The sequence below is a fragment of the Oncorhynchus clarkii genome, chromosome 22 (assembly GCF_045791955.1).
Source record: "Oncorhynchus clarkii lewisi isolate Uvic-CL-2024 chromosome 22, UVic_Ocla_1.0, whole genome shotgun sequence".
NCBI lineage: Eukaryota > Metazoa > Chordata > Actinopteri > Salmoniformes > Salmonidae > Oncorhynchus > Oncorhynchus clarkii.
Window position 1 is genome coordinate 37,485,487 of NC_092168.1, and position 21,342 is coordinate 37,506,828.

General features: G+C 43.0%; 1 protein-coding gene across 1 annotated transcript in view; it reads left to right on the plus strand.

Moving 5' to 3' along the window:
• Nucleotides 1-20,617, plus strand: part of LOC139380854 (voltage-dependent L-type calcium channel subunit beta-4-like) — a 73,009-nt gene extending 52,392 nt beyond the window's left edge. Inside the window, exons 6-14 of the mRNA XM_071123985.1 lie at nucleotides 1,999-2,075; nucleotides 4,790-4,809; nucleotides 5,517-5,597; nucleotides 10,551-10,609; nucleotides 14,200-14,309; nucleotides 16,281-16,432; nucleotides 16,882-16,977; nucleotides 18,158-18,352; nucleotides 20,141-20,617. Of these exons, the coding sequence (XP_070980086.1) occupies nucleotides 1,999-2,075; nucleotides 4,790-4,809; nucleotides 5,517-5,597; nucleotides 10,551-10,609; nucleotides 14,200-14,309; nucleotides 16,281-16,432; nucleotides 16,882-16,977; nucleotides 18,158-18,352; nucleotides 20,141-20,395 (1,045 nt within the window). The 3' untranslated portion in view covers nucleotides 20,396-20,617. The remainder of the gene's footprint in view (nucleotides 1-1,998; nucleotides 2,076-4,789; nucleotides 4,810-5,516; nucleotides 5,598-10,550; nucleotides 10,610-14,199; nucleotides 14,310-16,280; nucleotides 16,433-16,881; nucleotides 16,978-18,157; nucleotides 18,353-20,140) is intronic.
• Nucleotides 20,618-21,342: the final 725 nt, after the last annotated feature.

Here is a 21,342-nt window from a genome sequence, read left to right on the forward strand (position 1 = left end):
GTTGGAGGGTGGGTTTAGGGTCTGGGGGCGTTTGGTTGGGTGGAGGGGCTGTGTTGGAAGGTGGGTTTAGGGGTTGGGGGTGTTGGTTTGGTGGAGGGCTGTGTTGGAGGGTGAGTTTAGGGTCTGGGGGGTTTGGTTGGGTGGATGGGCTGTGTTGGAGGGTGAGTTTAGGGTCTGGGGGGGTTTGGTTGGGTGGAGGGGCTGTGTTGGAAGGTGGGTTTAGGGGCTGGGGGGTTGGTTGGATAGGTGGAGGGGCTGTGTTGGAGGCTGGGTTTAGGGTCTGGGGGGTTTGGTTGGGTAGGTGGAGGGGCTGTGTTGGAAGGTGGGTTTAGGGGCTGGGGGTTGGTTGGATGGGTGGAGGGGCTGTGTTGGAGGGTGGGTTTAGGGTCTGGGGGGGGTTGGTCGGGTGAAGGGGCTGTGTTGGAGGATGGGTTTAGGGTGTGGGGGGGTTGTTTGAGTGGAGGGGCTGTGTTGGAGGGTGGGTTTAGGGTCTGGGGTGGTTGGTCGGGTGAAGGGGCTGTGTTGGAGGGTGGGTTTAGGGGTTGGGGGTGTTGGTTGGGTGGAGGGGCTGTGTTGGAGGGTGAGTTTAGGGTCTGGGGGGTTGGTTGGGGTGTTGAGGGGTGGGTTGGGGGTTGGAGAGGGCATAGCTGTTTCTAAGAAATGTCCTGAATAAGCATTAATCAACTATTTATAAACAACTTTATTAAGCATTTGTAAAAGTATTATAAAAGGTTACTGAAGAGGGAAAGCAACATGGGTGCGTCTGATGAGAGGCCACATACTCCAGGTGTGGCTCTGCTGTAACTAGGGTGGTTTACTCATAATAACAGATTGGTGACACTAATATGAAAGATATGATATGCATCATCTTATATAAGTTTCCTTATTGCCGACTATGACAGAGAGAATAGTCATTCTCCCACTATTGAGTCATTCAGCTCTGTTTTAACTCTTTGTTGTCTACTTTAAAGGATACTTCAGCGTTGGCCTCATGTTGCCGAGGGTTACGTTATGTAACAATTGTGGTAAAACAGTGGGTATGTCATCTCACATAGTGCCTCGATAGATATTATCTCCAAGACAATCACTGCTCATAAATTATATATTAGCCTCTTTAATCCCAGCCCCTTTGTTATCACAATTCCTGGAACAATGTGTTGTCAATACTCATCTGTTCTAGAATGTATTTATAGTATTCATCCATTCTACTGGTAGACCATTCTACTGGTAGACCATTCTACTGGTAGACCATTCTACTGATAGACCATTCTACTGGTAGACCATTCTACTGGTAGACCATTCTACTGATAGACCATTCTACTGGTAGACCATTCTACTGGTAGACCATTCTACTGGTAGGCCATTCTACTGGTAGACCATTCTACTGATAGACCATTCTACTGGTAGACCATTCTACTGATAGACCATTCTACTGATAGACCATTCTACTGGTAGACCATTCTACTGGTAGACCATTCTACTGGTAGACCATTCTACTGATAGACCAGTCTACTGGTAGACCATTCTACTGATAGACCATTCTACTGGTAGACCATTCTACTGGTAGACCATTCTACTGGTAGACCATTCTACTGATAGACCATTCTACTGGTAGACCATTCTACTGGGAGACCATTCTACTGATAGACGAGTCTACTGATAGACCATTCAATTCTAATGATAAATATTCAACATGGACACAAATCAAACTTTAGTTTAGAAGTGCATTTAAAACTGTAACAAACTTTACAGTAACAAATAATAAAATGAAAGAGATAAAAACAAGCAAAAGGCAATAACAGAGAATAATTAAATAACATTAAAACACCAAGGATGTCTAAAGTAACAATAAAATGACTGATTAAAGACAGAGAACTCTGTTATTTACTCTGTTTCTCCTGAGGATGGGAGTTGTGTGGGACTCCCGTGATGGATGAGACTATCTGTCTGTGTTCCACATTAATGTTTCTTCTGTCTATTATCCTTTGTGCCTTGCAGTAAGTCCAGTGGGAATTCCTCCTCCAGTCTAGGAGACATGGTTTCAGGCGGGTTCAAATCCAACCCTCCCTCTGCAGGTGAGCCTCCAGACAGAAGCCTATTAGGGGAAGAGCGTCTCTCCAGGTCGAGCGCCTCCCTACCCGTTTGTCAGAATTATTAATTTATCATCTATGATCTAATTGTCCTTGTCTCTAACATACCATATCATTGTTGCTCAGTGTGTTGTTTATTAACTATTATTATTTATGTATTATTATTAATGTTTATTATATGTTTATTAACATATCAAATCCAGTGTTAGACGAACTGTCGGTCACTTCACATTAGTGAACTATGAACTGAATGGTTATCAGAGTATATGTACTCAATGACATTGTTCTACTCTTATGAGAAAAATCTAATTACTTCAAAATGCTGCAGCTGCTCAATACAAACGTTTAGAGGAAGTTAATATGTGAAAATAGGGAACAGTGTCTGGAGGTTGGGTGGATGGAATGTGGAGTTGTGCGATCTTTGTGTCTTCCAGAATGTGCCATGCACGTTCTATTGGACTGGAATGAGGTGAGCCATGCACTCTCAGTCCACTCCTCCTCCTCTTCCTCTTCCTCCAAGAGGATTATGGACAAGCATAATGTCTATGCATTGAGTTTGTTTTAAGGCAAACATAACCCTATAGCCCAAACCCTGTTGGGCGAAATTTTATGGTTTGATGACAAGTTAAGATGAGAGATGGTTTATCCAAAGATAAGGATTTGCTCCATCTTATATCCATCTTAACATAAATTGAAATATTACTCTCTTAATTTGAATTTATAAAAAAATTGTAAAAAATAAACACTTTTAAAGGATAATGCAACTTACCAAAGGCTTTAGCAGACTCACTTAACAAGTGTAACCAAGGCTGTCATCTGCAAAGGAAGGTTTGGAATGGAAGCAACAAATACAGTGCCTTGCGAAAGTATTCGGCCCCCTTGAACTTTGCGACCTTTTGCCACATTTCAGGCTTCAAACATAAAGATATAAAACTGTATTTATTTGTGAAGAATCAACAACAAGTGGGACACGATCATGAAGTGGAACGACATTTATTGGATATTTCAAACTTTTTTAACAAATCAAAAACTGAAAAATTGGGCGTGCAAAATTATTCAGCCCCTTTACTTTCAGTGCAGCAAACTCTCTCCAGAAGTTCAGTGAGGATCTCTGAATGATCCAATGTTGACCTAAATGACTAATAATGATAAATACAATCCACCTGTGTGTAATCAAGTCTCCGTATAAATGCACCTGCACTGTGATAGTCTCAGAGGTCCGTTAAAAGCGCAGAGAGCATCATGAAGAACAAGGAACACACCAGGCAGGTCCGAGATACTGTTGTGAAGAAGTTTAAAGCCGGATTTGGATACAAAAAGACTTCCCAAGCTTTAAACATCCCAAGGAGCACTGTGCAAGCGATAATATTGAAATGGAAGGAGTATCAGACCACTGCAAATCTACCAAGACCTGGCCGCCCCTCTAAACTTTCAGCTCATACAAGGAGAAGACTGATCAGAGATGCAGCCAAGAGGCCCATGATCACTCTGGATGAACTGCAGAGATCTACAGCTGAGGTGGGAGACTCTGTCCATAGGACAACAATCAGTCGTATATTGCACAAATCTGGCCTTTATGGAAGAGTGGCAAGAAGAAAGCCATTTCTTAAAGATATCCATAAAAAGTGTCGTTTAAAGTTTGCCACAAGCCACCTGGGAGACACACCAAACATGTGGAAGAAGGTGCTCTGGTCAGATGAAACCAAAATTGAACTTTTTGGCAACAATGCAAAAAGTTATGTTTGGCGTAAAAGCAACACAGCTGAACACACCATCCCCACTGTCAAACATGGTGGTGGCAGCATCATGGTTTGGGCCTGCTTTTCTTCAGCAGGGACAGGGAAGATGGTTAAAATTGATGGGAAGATAGATGGAGCCAAATACAGGACCATTCTGGAAGAAAACCTGATGGAGTCTGCAAAAGACCTGAGACTGGGACGGAGATTTGTCTTCCAACAAGACAATGATCCAAAACATAAAGCAAAATCTACAATGGAATGGTTCAAAAATAAACATATCCAGGTGTTAGAATGGCCAAGTCAAAGTCCAGACCTGAATCCAATCGAGAATCTGTGGAAAGAACTGAAAACTGCTGTTCACAAATGCTCTCCATCCAACCTCACTGAGCTCGAGCTGTTTTGCAAGGAGGAATGGGAAAAAATGTCAGTCTCTCGATGTGCAAAACTGATAGAGACATACCCCAAGCGACTTACAGCTGTAATCGCAGCAAAAGGTGGCGCTACAAAGTATTAACTTAAGGGGGCTGAATAATTTTGCACGCCCAATTTTTCAGTTTTTGATTTGTTAAAAAAGTTTGAAATATCCAATAAGTGTCGTTCCACTTCATGATTGTGTCCCACTTGTTGTTGATTCTTCACAAAAAAATACAGTTTTATATCTTTATGTTTGAAGCCTGAAATGTGGCAAAAGGTCGCAAAGTTCAAGTGGGCCGAATACTTTCGCAAGGCACTGTAAATCAAGTGTTTTCATCACTAATATACTGTCTACATACTGTATATGTAGTACTTCATTTATTTGTGTGATAAGGTATTTGCATCCATTATTGTACTCTTGAAATATTTCCATCAGTATTAGAGGAGTACTGAAAAGGTATCTCTCTAACGTGTTGTACTGTATATTGTATTACGTTTCTGCCTGGCGTTCATAGGCAATTATCAGTTGTTTTCTAATTTTTACAGGAAAACAGAAGCAGAAAGTGGTGAGTAGTAATAACATGTTTTATTCACTTTAATCCATCCACAGGTAAACCCCAAGGTCTGTCACCACACAGAATCTGCTTGCACCTAGACTAATCATATACTGTATTATATATATTACTGTGTTATTCATCTAGGTGCAATGGCATCCTCCATATCAGCATTTCAATCTTTATTTTAGGCATACAGACTAACTAATAGGTTGGACTTTATTCACCCCAATTAATATTTTAGGAATAAATACTATGAAGTGTCTTTGCAGACCTGATTGAGCTCACTTTAATACCATGTAGACCTGTCTTCTTTTATTTCATTCCAGCCCTGGCAAGTACCAGGGCTTAATGATGCCATTAAATTGATTGACCAAAGAAAAATAGGAGTTGCATAAATGAATTGGATGGCTCATCTTTAACAATGATATGCTGGCAGTATTTTAATTATAACACTTTTTCAGCACATTATCAGGAAGTAAAACAGAAACGTCCCAATGTCTTAATAGCATAACTTAATGGCTGACAGTAATATATCCAGCTACTGTTATACTCATTATTTTGTATCTGTGTTGTAACACTGTTGTAACACTGTAATTCCACAGAGACACTTTCTTGGTATTAAATAATACTTAATAAAAGGACATAATGGTGAATGGCATGTTACATGTTACTGTTGCTCTGTCTGTGCTCCCTCTAACCCTCGACCTCTGCTACAGACTGAAAACATCCCTCCCTATGACGTGGTCCCCTCCATGAGACCAGTGGTCCTGGTAGGACCGTCCCTGAAGGGATATGAGGTAGGCATCATGACAATAATATTTTCAGTCTCTTGTAAAGTGTTTTATTCGGCCTCCAATACAGCTATTCAGGACAGCTGCAATATTTGGTTGTGTGCCATACAGGGACTCCAATTCCCAGCTCTCCCTTTTGGAATCAATATTGAGGGCCGTCAACGTGCAGACTAGTGGTTGAGATGCAGCTTCATTGAAGAGGTTCGCTGACAGTGAATAACTCCCCCGTTCATTGTCAGAGTAGATATTTGGAGCTATCCAAAAATAACAGCTATGTCTGGCTTATCCATTCATTGGTAACTAACCACCAATGAGGGTTTGCAGAAAAAAGAGGGCAGCAGCTTTTCCTTAATATGTATGGGGGAAGTGGGGAGCCAGGATCATCGTCGGTCCTCATTGCCGCACCACTGTGTTGCTGTGGTAACAACCTTCTGGGTAAAACACATCAGTCTGAAAAAGTAGAGCATGGCTTGAAATTAGAAACACAGAGATAAACAGCACCAAAAGAAGCTCTCTGCTTGTGTGTGTGTGTGTGTGTGTGTGTGTGTGTGTGTGTGTGTGTGTGTGTGTGTGTGTGTGTGTGTGTGTGTGTGTGTGATAATACAGTGTAAAAAAAATAAACAAGACAATTTATGCAAAGGTTATGCGAAGGTGGATGGAATGGAGGCACAATTTATTCTTCTTAATGTGATTTTTTCCCCCGATTTACAGAGATGTGTCTATTGGTCCAAACGATCCAATTACACTGACTTGTGTGAACAGCATGATGCTGTTGTTATTGATGCTCAATGTCAAGAGACCTTACCGAACATCCTTTTTCCTCTAAAAATGTCCCTTGTGAAATGTAAAAGAAAATGTTTTAACGTTGCCGTGAAATATTCTGAACAAAAATATAAACGCCACATGCAACAATTTCAAAGATTTTGCTGAGTTACAGTTCATATAAGGAAATCAGTCAATTGAAATACATTATTTAGGCACTAATCTATGGATTTCACATTACTGGGAAGGGGCACACCCAATGGGGAGCCAGGCCCAACCAATCAAAATTAGTTTTTCCCCACAAAAGGGCTTTATTACTGACAGAAATACTCCTCAGCACTCCCTCAGACGATGCCGCAGGTGAAGAAGCTGGATGTGGAGGTCCTGGGCAGGCGTGGTTACAAGTGGTCTGCGGTTGTGAAGCCGGTTGGACGTACTGCCAAATTCTCTAAAACGACATTGGAGGTGGCTTATGGTCGAGAAATGAACATTGAATTCTCTGTCAATGGCTCTGGTGGACATTCCTGCAGTCATTATGAAAATTGCATGGTCTCTCAGAACTTTAGACATCTGTGGCATTGTGTAATATGACAAAATCGCCAATTTTAAAGTGACCTTTTATTGTCCCCAGCACAAGGTGCACTTGTGTAATGATCATGGTGTTTAATCAGCTTCATGATATGACACACCTGTCAGGTGGATGAATTATCTCGACAAAAGCTTAAATGTTCACTATCAGGGGATGTAAACAAATTTGTGCACAAAACCTGAGAGAAATACGTTTTTTGTGCACATGGAACATTTCTGGGATCTTTTATTTCAGCTCATGTAACTGTAACAGTATAACGTTAGTCCGTCCCCTCACCGGGCTCGAACCAGGGACCCTCTGCACACATCAACCACTGACACCCACGAAGCATCGTTACCCATCACTCCACAAAAGCTGCGGCCCTTGCAGAGCAAGGGGAACCACTACTTCAAGGTCTCAGAGCAAGTGACGTCACCGATTGAAACGCTATTAGCGCGCACCACCACTAACTAGCCATTTCACATCGGTCACATAACATGGGACCAGCACTTTACATGATGCGTTTATATTACATGTTGCGTGTATATTATCCAGGCCACCCAGTGGTTGCAGGAATATGCTCAATGCTTGAACCGTTGTCGGGGCGGCAGGTAGCCTAGTGGTTAGAGCATTGGACTAGAGCAAGATCGAATCCCCGAGCTGACAAGGTAAAAATATGTCGTTCTGCCCCTGAACAAGGCAGTTAAAATAAGAATTTGTTCTTAACTGACTTGCCTAGTTAAATAAAGGTAAAATAAAATTGTCAAAATATGTAGACTAGTTTATTAAATCTCATCTGCAAGCATAGCCATCATATGTTAAAGACTCAATAGACTTCATAAACAAGATCTCACCATTCACGGGATTAACAGAAGACTGTATTTTGGTCACGTTAAATGTCGAGTCTATATACCAGCATTCCCCATACCAGGGGCTGGCAGCCCGTGCTCACGATTTGAGAGACCGTGATGCTAACAACTACCCACCAATAAACGTTATTCTAGAGCTGGCTGAATATGTTTTGACATATAACTATTTCAGGTTTGATAATGAATACTACCTCCAAACGAATGGATCATCGATGGGCTCCACATTCACTCCGAGCTATGCTAACTTTATGTGGGTCATTTTGAACGTTTTGTTAACAATGAAAACAAAAATCCACTTGTGAGTAAAGTCCTGAAGAGGTATCAATATATTGACGAGAGAAGAGCTGTCAGACTTGATACCATTACTCAATGACATTGACCTCAATCTCAAATTCACTATTGAATGTGACACTAAACGTGTTCATTGCCTCAATATGTTTATTGAGAAATCTAATGGAACCCTGTTTACAACTCTGTATAGAAAAGAAACAGACAGAAATACTTTATTACAGGGGGACAGCTTCTACCCGAGCCATTAAAAAGGGGACTTCCAAGAAGCCAGTTTTTCAGACTGCGCAATACATGCCACTCCACAGAGGACTATCTAGAAAAAGCAGCGGATTTGCACAATAGTTTTTTAAGAGGCTACTCTCCACAATGTGTGTATTAAACTCTTAATTTGTCATTAGGGAAAACACGAGATGAACTGCTACAAAAAGACCCACTAGAGCTAAAGAACACTATAATGTTTACCACCACATGAACTCGCGTAAAGTGGGAGATGCTGTCAAGAAACACTGGCATGTTTTATCATCAGACCCAGTTTTGCCAGCTGAATTTAACAATCCACCACTTATTGTATATAGGAGAGGTCGCAATTAACGCGATTATTTTGGTCCAGCCACAAAAGAAAATGAGCCAGGCTCTTTTACGCCTGTTAAGGGATTTTTTATCAATAATGACTAATTATGTATACATTTCAATCAGGACTGACTAATCAGAATACTATTATGTTACTGTATATGTACTAATCAGAATACTATTATGTTACTGTATATGTACTAATCAGAATACTATTATGTTACTGTATATGTATGAATTTTCTTTTTAATTTTAGTACTGAATATAATGTGTGTAAATATAATCCAGAATTAGAACAATGACTGTCTGTTCATTTGGTAGAAATGAATTAACTTATCGTCAGACTGGCTAGAATGCTTATCTACACAGGAAGACCTTGGCTCGGTCATAAATGATCTAAATTGGTGAGAGACGATGCGGGAAGGCTTGAGAACTATACTGCCATTGTACCGGAGTGGTGAAGAGACGGGACAGTTCGAAAACTAATGACGTCATTTTCAGTTTATAACCTGTGGTAAACTGTATCATGTTCAGTACTCTCGAGAGTAAACGCTACTGATTGATTTTGAGACTGGTCTCTGTCCATTTTATACAAATAAGGGTCTTACAAATTCTTAGGAGTGGACAGAGTGTTTAATTGAATTGGTTAAATAAACATAAAGGAATTTAATTCCTGTAACAACGCCCTCTTCCGAATGGTAGCTATAAATGCAGAGGTTGTGCACAGTGTAACAATATGATGTGTGAATATTGCTGTGACCCACATACAGGAAAACTGTTCACAAAAATGACATTAGTAAATGCTCCACCACCCATGTTATCTACATGATTAAATGTCCATGTGGGCTGTGTTATGTAGGTAAAACCTCTTGTTCTTTCAAACAGAGAATTAGTTAACATAAAAGTTAAATCAGGAGACATGACAGGGATTATCCAGTCTCAGTACATTTTAATGACCAAAAACCTTTAGATTTTGTGTCATAGAGAAAGTTAAGATATCAGACAGGGGAGGTGATATAAATAATACTCTGAGCAAAAGAGAATGTTTTGGGATTTTCACCCTCTAGACATTATTTGTTAAAGGTTTTAATGATGAAATGCCTATGTATGTTATGCTGTAAATGTGAACATGAATTAATTCCACCATTTCAGATTACTCTAAAAACTGATGTTTTTATTGTGCTGTACCCAATGATTTATGAAAACTTGCTAGATTGGTTGATGTCCTCATTGTGGTTTTACAGACGTGTTTAATATGTTTAATGTACACACTTTATTCAAATATTTATGAAATGTACATTGTTATATTTGTGTAACACTTATTTTCCCTCGACTCCAAGCCCACGAATGTGAGTGGAGCTATAAGGGTGCTATTTAAAAGAAAGCTCACCAAGCTCTGACGAAGGCCTTGAGGTCGAAACTTAAAGCTGTGATACTAGCAAGTGCGGGTTTCCTCTTTTTGTCTTATCTTATTGAACTGTTACCATGCACCTGCAAAAAAAGATAGCTCAGATGTGCGAGTGCCTTTTGAAATTTGTTCAGTGTATATAGAATACGGTTATTGTTGTGTGCAAAGCACACAAATTGTCTTCAACTCCTTGTCGTTATATATGTGGATATACCATATAATTGCTCCCTGCTCCTTGCTAGCCTTGTCCTTGCAACTACAGTTCTTTTCATCTTCAGATTCTAATTGAAATACCTTGCAATTCATTCATCACACCGAGTTTTTATGACACTTCATTTTAGGCCTTAATCACCTTATTTAATGTAACCAGGATTAATTCTGTAGAAAATTAGGTGGAAAGAAACCAGAGATCATGCTTTCTCCATCCTTTCCTAACTTTCTCCTCTGCCATCCTCTGCTGCTCTTCCTGGCTCTGTGTGCTGCGTGTGCAGGTGACAGACATGATGCAGAAAGCGCTCTTTGACTTCCTGAAGCACAGGTTTGATGGCAGGTGAGGAGTTGTGTTGTCAGCACTATCCCTGTCCCTGCATACTGTCAACCCTATATTGCACTTACACTCTGCCTGCTAACTGTAGCATCAGGCTCTCTATGCAAACTACTATAAGCTAGTGCGGAAAATACACTGAATGTACAAAACATGACATAGACTGACCAGGTGAATCCAGGTGAAAGTTATGATCCCTTATTGATGTCACCTGTTAAATCCACTTCAATCAGTTTAGATGAAGGGGAGGAGCAGGTTAAAGAAGGATTTTTAAGCCTTGAGCCAATTGAGACATGGATTGTGTATGTATGCCATTCAGAGGGTGAATGGGCAAGACAAAATATTTGAGTGCCTTTGAAGGGGGTATGGTAGTAGGTGCCAGGTGCACAGGTTTGAGTGTGTCAAGAACTGCAATGCTGCTGGGGTTTTCACCCTCAACAGTTTCCCTGTGTGTATCAAGACTGATCCACCACCCAAAGGACATCCAGCCAACTTGACACAACTGTGGGAAGCATTGGAGTCAACATGGGCCATCATCCCTGTCGAATGCTTTCGACACCTTTTAAAGTCCATGCCCCAACGAATTGGGGGTGCAACTCAATATTAGGAAGGTGTTCCTAATGTTTGGTATACTCAGTGTAAACACCTTCCTAATATTGCGTAGCACTCCCAATTGAAGTGGATTTAACAAGTGACATCAATAAGGGATCATAGCTTTCACCTGGATTCACCTGGTCACTCTTTGTCACGGAAAGAGCAGGTATTCTTAATGTTTTGTATTAAACTATTAGGCTATTTCTTCACATAATAAGCGCAGAAATGCACACATGACAGTAGGCTATAAATAAAACATGTTCCATTAGCAGGAAAACACCATTATCAAAAGTGACCTCAAATGCGATTATGCATGTAATGCATTTTTATGGTGAAAATGTTCTTCCCCAAATTTGAAGCTCATGCGCTGTTTATGTATGCCAGTTAGCCTCTAACCCCTTGTAAAGCGGATTCATGTGCTTAATTTTAAGAAGTTATTTTGCCAGTTTAGTTGTGATACAAACCTTATCAAAACATATAGGCCTATGGGCTAGGCTACATGTGTCACGTTCTTTTCTTAGTTCCTTTATTATGTCTTTGTGTTAGTTTGGTCAGGGCGTGAGTTGGGGTGGGTAGTCTATGTTCTTTTTTCTATGTTGTATTTCTGTGTTTGGCCTGGTATGGTTCTCAATCCGAGGCAGCTGTCGATCGTTGTCTCTGATTGAGAATCATACTTAGGTTGTCTGTTTTCCCCATTTTGGTTGTGGGTGATTATTTTCTGTGTCTGTGTTTTCTTTTTAGTGTATGTCACCTTGCAGAACTGTTTTGTTTCTTCCATTCACTTCGTTATTTTGTTTTGTGTGTTCAGTTAATAAATTAACATGGACACTTACCACGCTGCGCATTGGCCCGATATTTCATACTCGTCGTCAGACGACGAAGAGATCCGTTACAGAATCACCCACCACAACCAGACCAAGCAGCGTGGTAACCAGGAGCAGAGGGTTCTGGACTCCTGGACATGGGAGGAGATTTTGGACGGAAAGGGTCCCTGGGCACAGGCTGGGTAATATCGCCGCCCCAGGGAAGAGCTGGTGGCAGCCCAAGCAGACCGTCGGCATTATGAGGAGTTGGCACGGCAGCGCAACAGGGACGAGAGGCAGCCCCAAAAAAATCTTGGAGGGAGGCAGCCAGGGAGTGAGACTAAGTCAGGTAGGAGACCTGAGCCAACTCCCCGTGCTTACCGTGGAGAGAGGTGGACCGGGCAGGCACCGTGTTATGTCGTGAGGCGCATGGTGTCCCCAGTGTGCAGGCATAGCTTGGTGCGCTACATCGCTCCTCGTATCGGCTGGGCTAGAGTGGGCATCGAGCCAGGAGCTATGAAGCTGGCTCAGCGCATCTGGTCTCCAGTGCATCTCCTCAGCCCGGGGTATATGGCACCAGCCCTACGCACGGTGTCCCCGGTCTGTTCCACCCCGCCGCACTTGCCGGGCTACGGGGAGTATCCAGCCAGGACAGGTTGTGCAGGCTTGGTGCTGGAGACCTCCAGTGCGCCTCCACGGTCCGGTCCATCCGGTGCCTCCTCCATGCACCAGGCCTCCGGTGGCAGCCCCACGCACCAGGCTGTCTCCGTCTCCTCCCTCCAGGTACTCCCTCCTGTCCAACGGTTCCAGAGTCTCCCTCCTGTCCAGCGCTTCCGGAGTCTCCCTCCTGTCTAGCGCTTCCGGAGTCTCCCTCCTGTCCAGCGCTTCCGGAGCCGCCCGTCTGTCCTGAGCTGCCGGAGCCGCCCGTCAGTCAGGAGCTGCCGGAGCCGCCCTTCACTAAGGCGCTACCGGAGTCGCCCTTCACTACGGCGCTACCGGAGCCGCCCTTCACTACGGCGCTACCGGAGCCGCCCTTCACTAAGGCGCTACCGGAGTCGCCCTTCACTACGGCGCTACCGGAGCCGCCCTTCACTACGGCGCTGCCGGAGCCGCCCTTCACTACGGCGCTACCGGAGCCGCCCTTCACTACGGCGCTACCGGAGCCGCCCTTCACTAAGGCGCTACCGGAGCCGCCCTTCACTACGGCGCTGCCGGAGCCGCCCTTCACTACGGCGCTACCGGAGCCGCCCTTCACTACGGCGCTACCGGAGCCGCCCTTCACTAAGGCGCTACCGGAGCGACTCCGGTAGCGCCGTAGTGAAGGGCGGCTCCGGCAGCGCCGCCCTTCACTACGGCGCTACCGGAGTCGCCCTTCACTATGGCGCTACCGGAGCCGCCCTTCACTATGGCAATGCCGGAGTCTCCCATCTATTCGGGGCCCGCTGCAAGGGTGCCCAGTTCGAGGTCGGCGGCGAAGGTCGCCGCTCCAAAGGCGCCACTTAAGTGGGCCAAGTTTTTCGGCCTGAGTCCGCACCTTTGGGGGGGGGGGGGGAGGGGTAATCTATGTTCTTTTTTCTATGTTGTATTTCTGTGTTTGGCCTAGTATGGTTCTCAATCAGAGGCAGCTGTCGATCGTTGTCTCTGATTGAGAATCATACTTAGGTTGTCTGTTTTCCCCATTTTGGTTGTGGGTGATTATTTTCTGTGTCTGTGTTTTCTGTTTAGTGTATGTCACCTTGCAGAACTGTTTCGTTTCTTCTATTCACTTCGTTATTTTGTTTTGTGTGTTCAGTTAATAAATTAACATGGACACTTACCACGCTGCGCATTGGTCCGATATTTCATACTCGTCGTCAGACGACGAAGAGATCCGTTACAACATGAGGTGTGCGACTACGTTTAGAAAAAGTTGCAAAAAAATGCAGTTTATTATGCTGGGCATCATTCACAAGTGATAATATATCATAGGCTAATATTCACCTGGTCAGTCTTAGTCATGGAAAGAGCAGGTGTTCTTAATGTTTTGTACACTCAGGATATGTAAAGCAGTTATACATGATCATTGAATACTTTGCCAAAGTAAATAATCTGACCACCTGTTTTGACTAAACACTTTCTGTAGGATTATAAACATGGTAGTAGCCATACTTTACATGTGGGTTTGTGATATTCTGTATGCATTGAATCTGTTGCATTTAGGATATCTATTACGAGAGTAACAGCAGATATAGCTCTGGCCAAGAGGTCAGTGCTCAACAACCCCAGCAAGCGGGCCATCATCGAAAGATCCAACACCAGGTCCAACCTAGGTATCATCTGGATGACACTGAATACTGCTATTCTTCACTCAGATGTTTTGTATATGTGAAAAAGGAAATTATAAACTGGGTGGTTCGAACCCTGAATGCTGATTGGCTGAAAGCTGTGGTATATCTGACTGTATACCAGGGGTATGACAAAACATTTATTTTCACTGTTCTAATTATGTTGGTAACCAGTTTATAATCGCAGTAAGGCACCTTGGGGGTTTGTTAAGGGCTGTATCCAGGCACTTCTCGTGGCGTTGTGCTTAAGAATAGCCCTTAGTTGTGGTATATTGGCCATATACCACACCCCCTCGTGCCTTATTGCTTAATTATACAGTACCAGTCAAAGGTTTGGACACACCTACTCATTCAGGGGTTTTTCTTTATTTTTGCTATTTTCTACATTGTATGATAATAGTGAAGACATCCCAACTATGAAATAACACATATGGAATCATTTAGTAACCAAAAAAGTGTTAAACAAATCAAAATATATTTGAGATTCTTCAAAGTAGCCACCCTTTGCCTTGATGACAGCTTTGCACACTCTTGGCATTCTCTCAACCAGCTTCATGAAGTAGTCACCTGTAATGTATTTCAATTAACAGGTGTGCCTTGTTAAAAGTTAATTGGTGGAATTTATTTCCTTCTTAATGCATTTGAGCCAATCAGTTGTGTTGTATCAAGGTAGAGGTGGGTGGTATACAGAAGATAGCCCTATTTGGTAAAAGACCAATTCCATATTATGTCAAGAACAGCTCAAATAAGCAAAGAGAAACGACAGTCCATCATTACTTTAAGACATGAAGGTCAGTCAATCTGGAACATTTCTAGAACTTTTAAAGTTTCTTCAAGTGCAGTCGCAAAAACCATCAAGCACTATGATGAAACTGGCTCTCATGAGAAAGGAAGACCCAGAGTTACCTCTGCTGCAGAGGATTAGTTAATTAGAGTTAACTGCACCTCAGATTGCAGCCCGAATAAATGCTTCACGGAGTTCAAGTAACAGACATCAACTGTTCAGAGGAGACTGTGAATCAGGTCTTCATGGTCGAATTGCTGCAAAGAAACCACTACTAAAGGACACCAATAAGAAGAAGAGACTCGCTTGGACTAAGAAGATCGGTGGAAATCTGTTCTTTGGTTTGATTAGTCCAAATGTGAGATATTTGGCTTCAACCGCCGTGTCTTTGTGAGACGCAGAGTAGGTGAGCGGATGATCTCCGCATGTGTGGTTCCCATAATGCAGCATGGAGGAGGAGGTGTGATGGTTTGGGGGGCTTTTCTGGTGAAACTGTCAGTGATTTATTTAGAATGCAAGGCACACTTAACCAGCATGGCTACCACAGCATTCTGCAGCGATTCACTATCCCACCTGGTTTGTGCTTAGTGGGACTATCATTTGTTTTTCAACAGGACAATGACCCAACACACCTCCAGGATGTGTAAGGGCTATTTGACCAAGAAGGAGAGTGATAGTGCTGCACCAGATGACCTGGACTCCACACTCAACCGGCCTCAACCCAATTGAGATGGTTTGGTATGAGTTGCACCGCAAAGTAAAGGAAAAGCAGCCATCAAGTGCTCAGCATATGTGGGAACTGTTGGAAAAGCATTCCTCATGAGTGTGCAAGGCTGTCATCAAGGCAAAGGGTGGCTACTTTGAAGAATCTCAAATATAAAATATATTTTGATTTGTTTAACACTTTTGTTTACAACATGATTCCATATGTGTTATTTCATAGTTTTGATGTATTTCACTATTATTCTACAATGTATAAAATAGTAAAAATAAAGAAAAACCCTTGAATGAGTAGTTGTGTCCAAACATTTGACTGGTACTGTACATACTGTACTTATCAGATCCTATAAAGTGTGTATTGCACAGAATTTGTGGAATTGATGTCTTCCGATTTTGGCAATATAAAGGGTTGTTGATCCACCATCTGTGATCACTGTTCTGTTTCCCCACAGCGGAGGTTCAGAGTGAGATTGAGAGGATATTTGAGCTGGCCAGATCCTTACAGCTGGTGGTCCTGGATGCTGACACAATCAACCATCCAACCCAGCTCATAAAGACATCCTTAGCACCTATCATCGTGCATGTTAAAGTGTCCTCTCCTAAAGTAAGTTTTAGGCTTCCCCTTATCCTCAAATGGTTCTATTTTTGCTACATCCCCAAGGTGGAAATGGGAGGGAAACAGGCTCCAAGAGTAAAATCATTTTGACATGTATGAATTATGCTGCTTTTATACACACAGCTGTACCCAAGTTTCTGTAAGAGTTTTTTTTTTTTAAGGTGAATTCAAAGTTTTGCCATTTTTCTATTGCCATCCCTGACCAATCTGATTTGTGTTGCTGCTTTCTTCTGACTTGATATATACAGTGCTTGACTTGGGCAGGAGATCATCATAAAATGTTCTACAGCTTGGGCTCCTGTTCCTCTTATAGAATATTATGTCAAAAGTATTGTGGAGCTCCTGCACCTAAAAATGAACAGTACCGGCACCCAAAATGTGTACCGTAGCCTATTTCAGTCCAAGTCCAGCACTGTGAATATATAAACTATCCACAGGTTCTTCAGCGGTTGATCAAGTCGAGAGGGAAATCCCAGAGCAAACACTTGAATGTGCAGCTGGTGGCAGCAGACAAACTAGCACAGTGCCCTCCGGTAGGTATACAATAACCTTCATTACACCCTGTCAACTGCTGGTCTCTGGCCTCCCATAAGGGACAGTAACCCTCAGTACACTCTGTCAACTTCTGGTCTCTGGCCTCCCATAAGGGACAGTAACCTTCAGTACACCCTGTCAACTGCTGGTCTCTGGCCTCCCATAAGGGACAGTAACCTTCAGTACACCCTGTCAACTGCTGGTCTCTGGCCTCCCATAAGGGACAATAACCTTCAGTACACCCTGTCAACTGCTGGTCTCTGGCCTCCCATAAGGGACAGTAACCTTCAGTACACCCTGTCAACTGCTGGTCTCTGGCCTCCCATAAGTGACAGTAACCCTCAGTACACCCTGTCAACTGCTGGTCTCTGGCCTCCCATAAGGAACAATATACCCTCAGTACACCCTGTCAACTGCTGGTCTCTGGCCTCCCATAAGGAACAATATACCCTCAGTACACCCTGTCAACTGCTGGTCTCTGGCCTCCCATAAGGAACAATATACCCTCAGTACACCCTGTCAACTGCTGGCCTCTGGCCTCCCATAAGGAACAATATACCCCCAGTACACCCTGTCAACTGCTGGTCTCTGGCCTCCCATAAGGAACAATATACCCTCAGTACACCCTGTCAACTGCTGGTCTCTGGCCTCCCATAAGGAACAATATACCCTCAGTACACCCTGTCAACTGCTGGTCTCTGGCCTCCCATAAGGAACAATATACCCTCAGTACACCCTGTCAACTGCTGGTCTCTGGCCTCCCATAAGGAACAATATACCCTCAGTACACCCTGTCAACTGCTGGTCTCTGGCCTCCCATAAGGAACAATATACCCTCAGTACAACCTGTCAACTGCTGGTCTCTGGCCTCCCATAAGGAACAATATACCCTCAGTACACCCTGTCAACTGCTGGTCTCTGGCCTCCCATAAGGAACAATATACTCTCAGTACACCCTGTCAACTGCTGGTCTCTGGCCTCCCATAAGGAACAATATACTCTCAGTACACCCTGTCAACTGCTGGTCTCTGGCCTTCCACGAGGGACAATAACCGACAGTTAACTGCTACTTCCAGCAACTCAATCCCTCAGTCACTAAGTCAGAATGTCTCTCTGCTCTCCCCTCTCTCCCTGTCTCCCTGTCTCTCTCGCTCTCGCTCCTCTCCCCCTGTCTCTTAGGAAATGTTTGACATCATTCTGGATGAGAATCAGCTGGAGGATGCATGTGATCACCTGGCAGAATACCTGGAAGCCTACTGGAGGGCAACACACACCTCCCTGAGCACCCCTCTCAACCCTCTGCTGGGCCGCAACCTGGGATCCACTGCCCTCTCTCCGTACCCCACAGCTATAACTGGGCTGGTCAACCAACCGGTGAATCAACCTGACCTTACTTTGACTGATATTTGCCCTCTTATTTGACTGGGAAACTGGTTTTATAGTGTTAAAGTAGATGCGGTGGCAATAGCTATTATCTCGGGCTGTGGCGGTCACAACATTTTGTCAGCTGGTGATTGTCAAGTAAATAACTGTTGGTCTCACGGTATTTGACCGTTAATTAACATTAACACATTTAGCATCTCCTGTCTTCTGCACATAGATTTACAAACCACTGATGCAGACCTTTGGAACATCTACATTTTAAAAAGTCTATTAAATCCATGTAATAAAGCCTACACCTTCACAATACATCCATTATTTATTTTAGACAGGTCTAAAGAAACATGATATGAAGAAAATGTAGTCTATTTTAGAAGAACAGAGTAGCATACTCTGAGTTGTCCTTATGTTAGGCTATGTCTGGCTATGTCTGGCTATGCCATATGGCTGTGGGCTACTACTAGTTCATTTAGCAGACAAGATTTGCTTAGAATTCTGTGACATTATATTTTTTAAATGATTGTATGAAGAAAACAATTGAACAAAATATATATATTTTCTCCAAATGATTTGAGGGAGTGCACACATGCGGCTATTCTGTGTTGAGGGGTTAACAAAGAAATAGGCACTTCTATATGCTTAATTTAGAGTTATTAATGTAACTTTAGTTGTTCTATAAACGTTGGGCTATATGTTTTGATTTTTAATACATTGTAAGGCTGCATGTTGAGACTAATGATGATTTCAAAAAAGCCGCTTGAAAGGCATGATCTCTACTTTGTTTTTTTGCGGAGGCTTTACACACTTCATCAGTCTCTCATTCACAATTTGACAAGCACTTGATAATGCCTCGAATTTCACAGTGGCATCCCCTTTATGATTAGAAAAAGTTGCAAAAAAGGCAGTTTTTTATGCTGGGCATCATTCACAAGTGATAATATAGAATTCAGAAGTGATAGGCTAATATTGCCACCCATCATTTAATCTTGTCTTTACATATACTAAATAATATATGTGTGAAATTTGTTTTGATATAGAATGGACCATTATCATGCACCTGTCTCGAAACAGGGGCAGCAGGAAAAAATACAAATCTATGTACTTAAATAGCGAATGGAGGACACATTTCCCATGGTTCATTTTCATGCCAGCCAGGTAGGCTATACTCCTGTTGTAAAGATAAACAATTGGCTTAATATTAGGAAAGTTGAGAAAGAAATATAGTATGCCTAGCCTATAGAAGGCTGATGGGATCCTACTCGTTTTAGTGGAGGCCATCACTCTGTTTTCTTGTAAAATTGTATAGCCTATAGAAATGTTGCGCAACATGAGCTCTCATGAAGTGTTTGATTGGATTTTCTAAAACATTTGCATTGAGTGATTAGAGGGACAATAGAGTGCTGAGTACCAGGCAGTCAGCAAGTTTGGTAGGCTACTAATGACCATCAGCAGCATCAGAGCTTGGAGAAGCCTAATTACGGTGATTAAACGGTCATGTGGAATTTGACTGCCTTCATGACTTGTTTGGTGGTGATACGGTCACCTTAACAGCCCTAATTATGACTAGTTGTTGGGCAAATTGGTTGTAAATAATTCATTGAAAATGGTATGAATTAGTAGTGAAGTGATACAGGATTATGATACCGGATTGCTGCCTATTTATCAAGGACGTTTTGTTAACTACTACAGGATAAAAAAAAACAATTATACCGTTTTGAAAAAGCTGATGCTGTAGTCAACTGCTGAATGTATACAATATGTCCTCTCTTTCTCTCTGAACAGGGTCAAAGAAACACAAACAGGAACAGCAATCACACAGCAGGAGAACACTCGCCATCAGACGAGAACTACCACAATGAGCGGCAGAGGAAGAGCCGTAACCGCCTGTCCTCCGGCTCGCAGCACAGCCGGGACCAGGTCCACTACCCCCTGGTGGAGGAGAATTATCATGACCCCTATCAGGACACGTACAAGCCCCACCGCAACCGTAACGGCTCCCCCGGAAGCTACAGCCATGACTCCAGGCACAGGCTTTGAGCTGAAGACCCCCTTATGTCACTTAGGCCTCTTTTCCCTTCACAGTGGGTACGACACAGCCACACGACCACTCTCTAGTTTAATTGTACTGTAACCAACTTTTTTTATAAAGTGTTAGTACCTCGCTTTTCCTCTGGCACTGGTTCACGGTGAAAACGTGAACATTGACCAACTAAAAATCTAATCTCTATGCCTTTTTCTTATGAGGGAGACAAAAAATAGGATGAGGGGCAGATTTTCACCATGGTTTTTTTCTAAGGGAAGGCCCAACTCTGGGCTTGTCTTCTTTTTAACATGGCAAAGCCTTGACATGTTGGTGTGAAAGGGGTGACCATGTGGTCTGGCCATCGACTCCCTGTTGTCTCAGTGTTAGCAGGGCTAGCTGTCGTGGTGGTCTTGGTGACCCATCAACACCTGCCTCGAACCAGTGCCAGACAGCGTCAAGCGTCCCTCGATCAGCACAGAACTTCTTTGCACATTTCCAGGAGCCAATAGCAGCAGAGTCAGTGCACTGTATATTTAATTAATGTCACTAAGTTGTTTGAAATTGTCTTGGATTTGAGTGTTTTCAGTCCTGTAGCCTACAACCAGTTTCTCAGAGTCGGCAAAGTTCCTGTTTGTCAAAATGTTGAGGGATTTTTTTAGGTGGGTCATGAATCGGAATCTTCTAGTTTCCAGGGCATTTATCCCCTTCTTCTCCTCAATGATACTTAGCTAATGCCGTTAGGGCGGCAGGGTAGCCTAGTGGTTAGAGCATTGGACTAGTAACCGAGAGGTTGCAAGTTCAAATCCCCGAGCTACCCCTGAACAGGCAGTTAACCCACTGTTCGTAGGCTGTCGTTGAAAATAAGAATTTGTTCTTAACTGACTTGCCTGGTTAAAAAAAGGTTTAAAAAAATAATAATAATTGCGACGTGCCGCACAGGACAAGAAATCACACTTTTCTA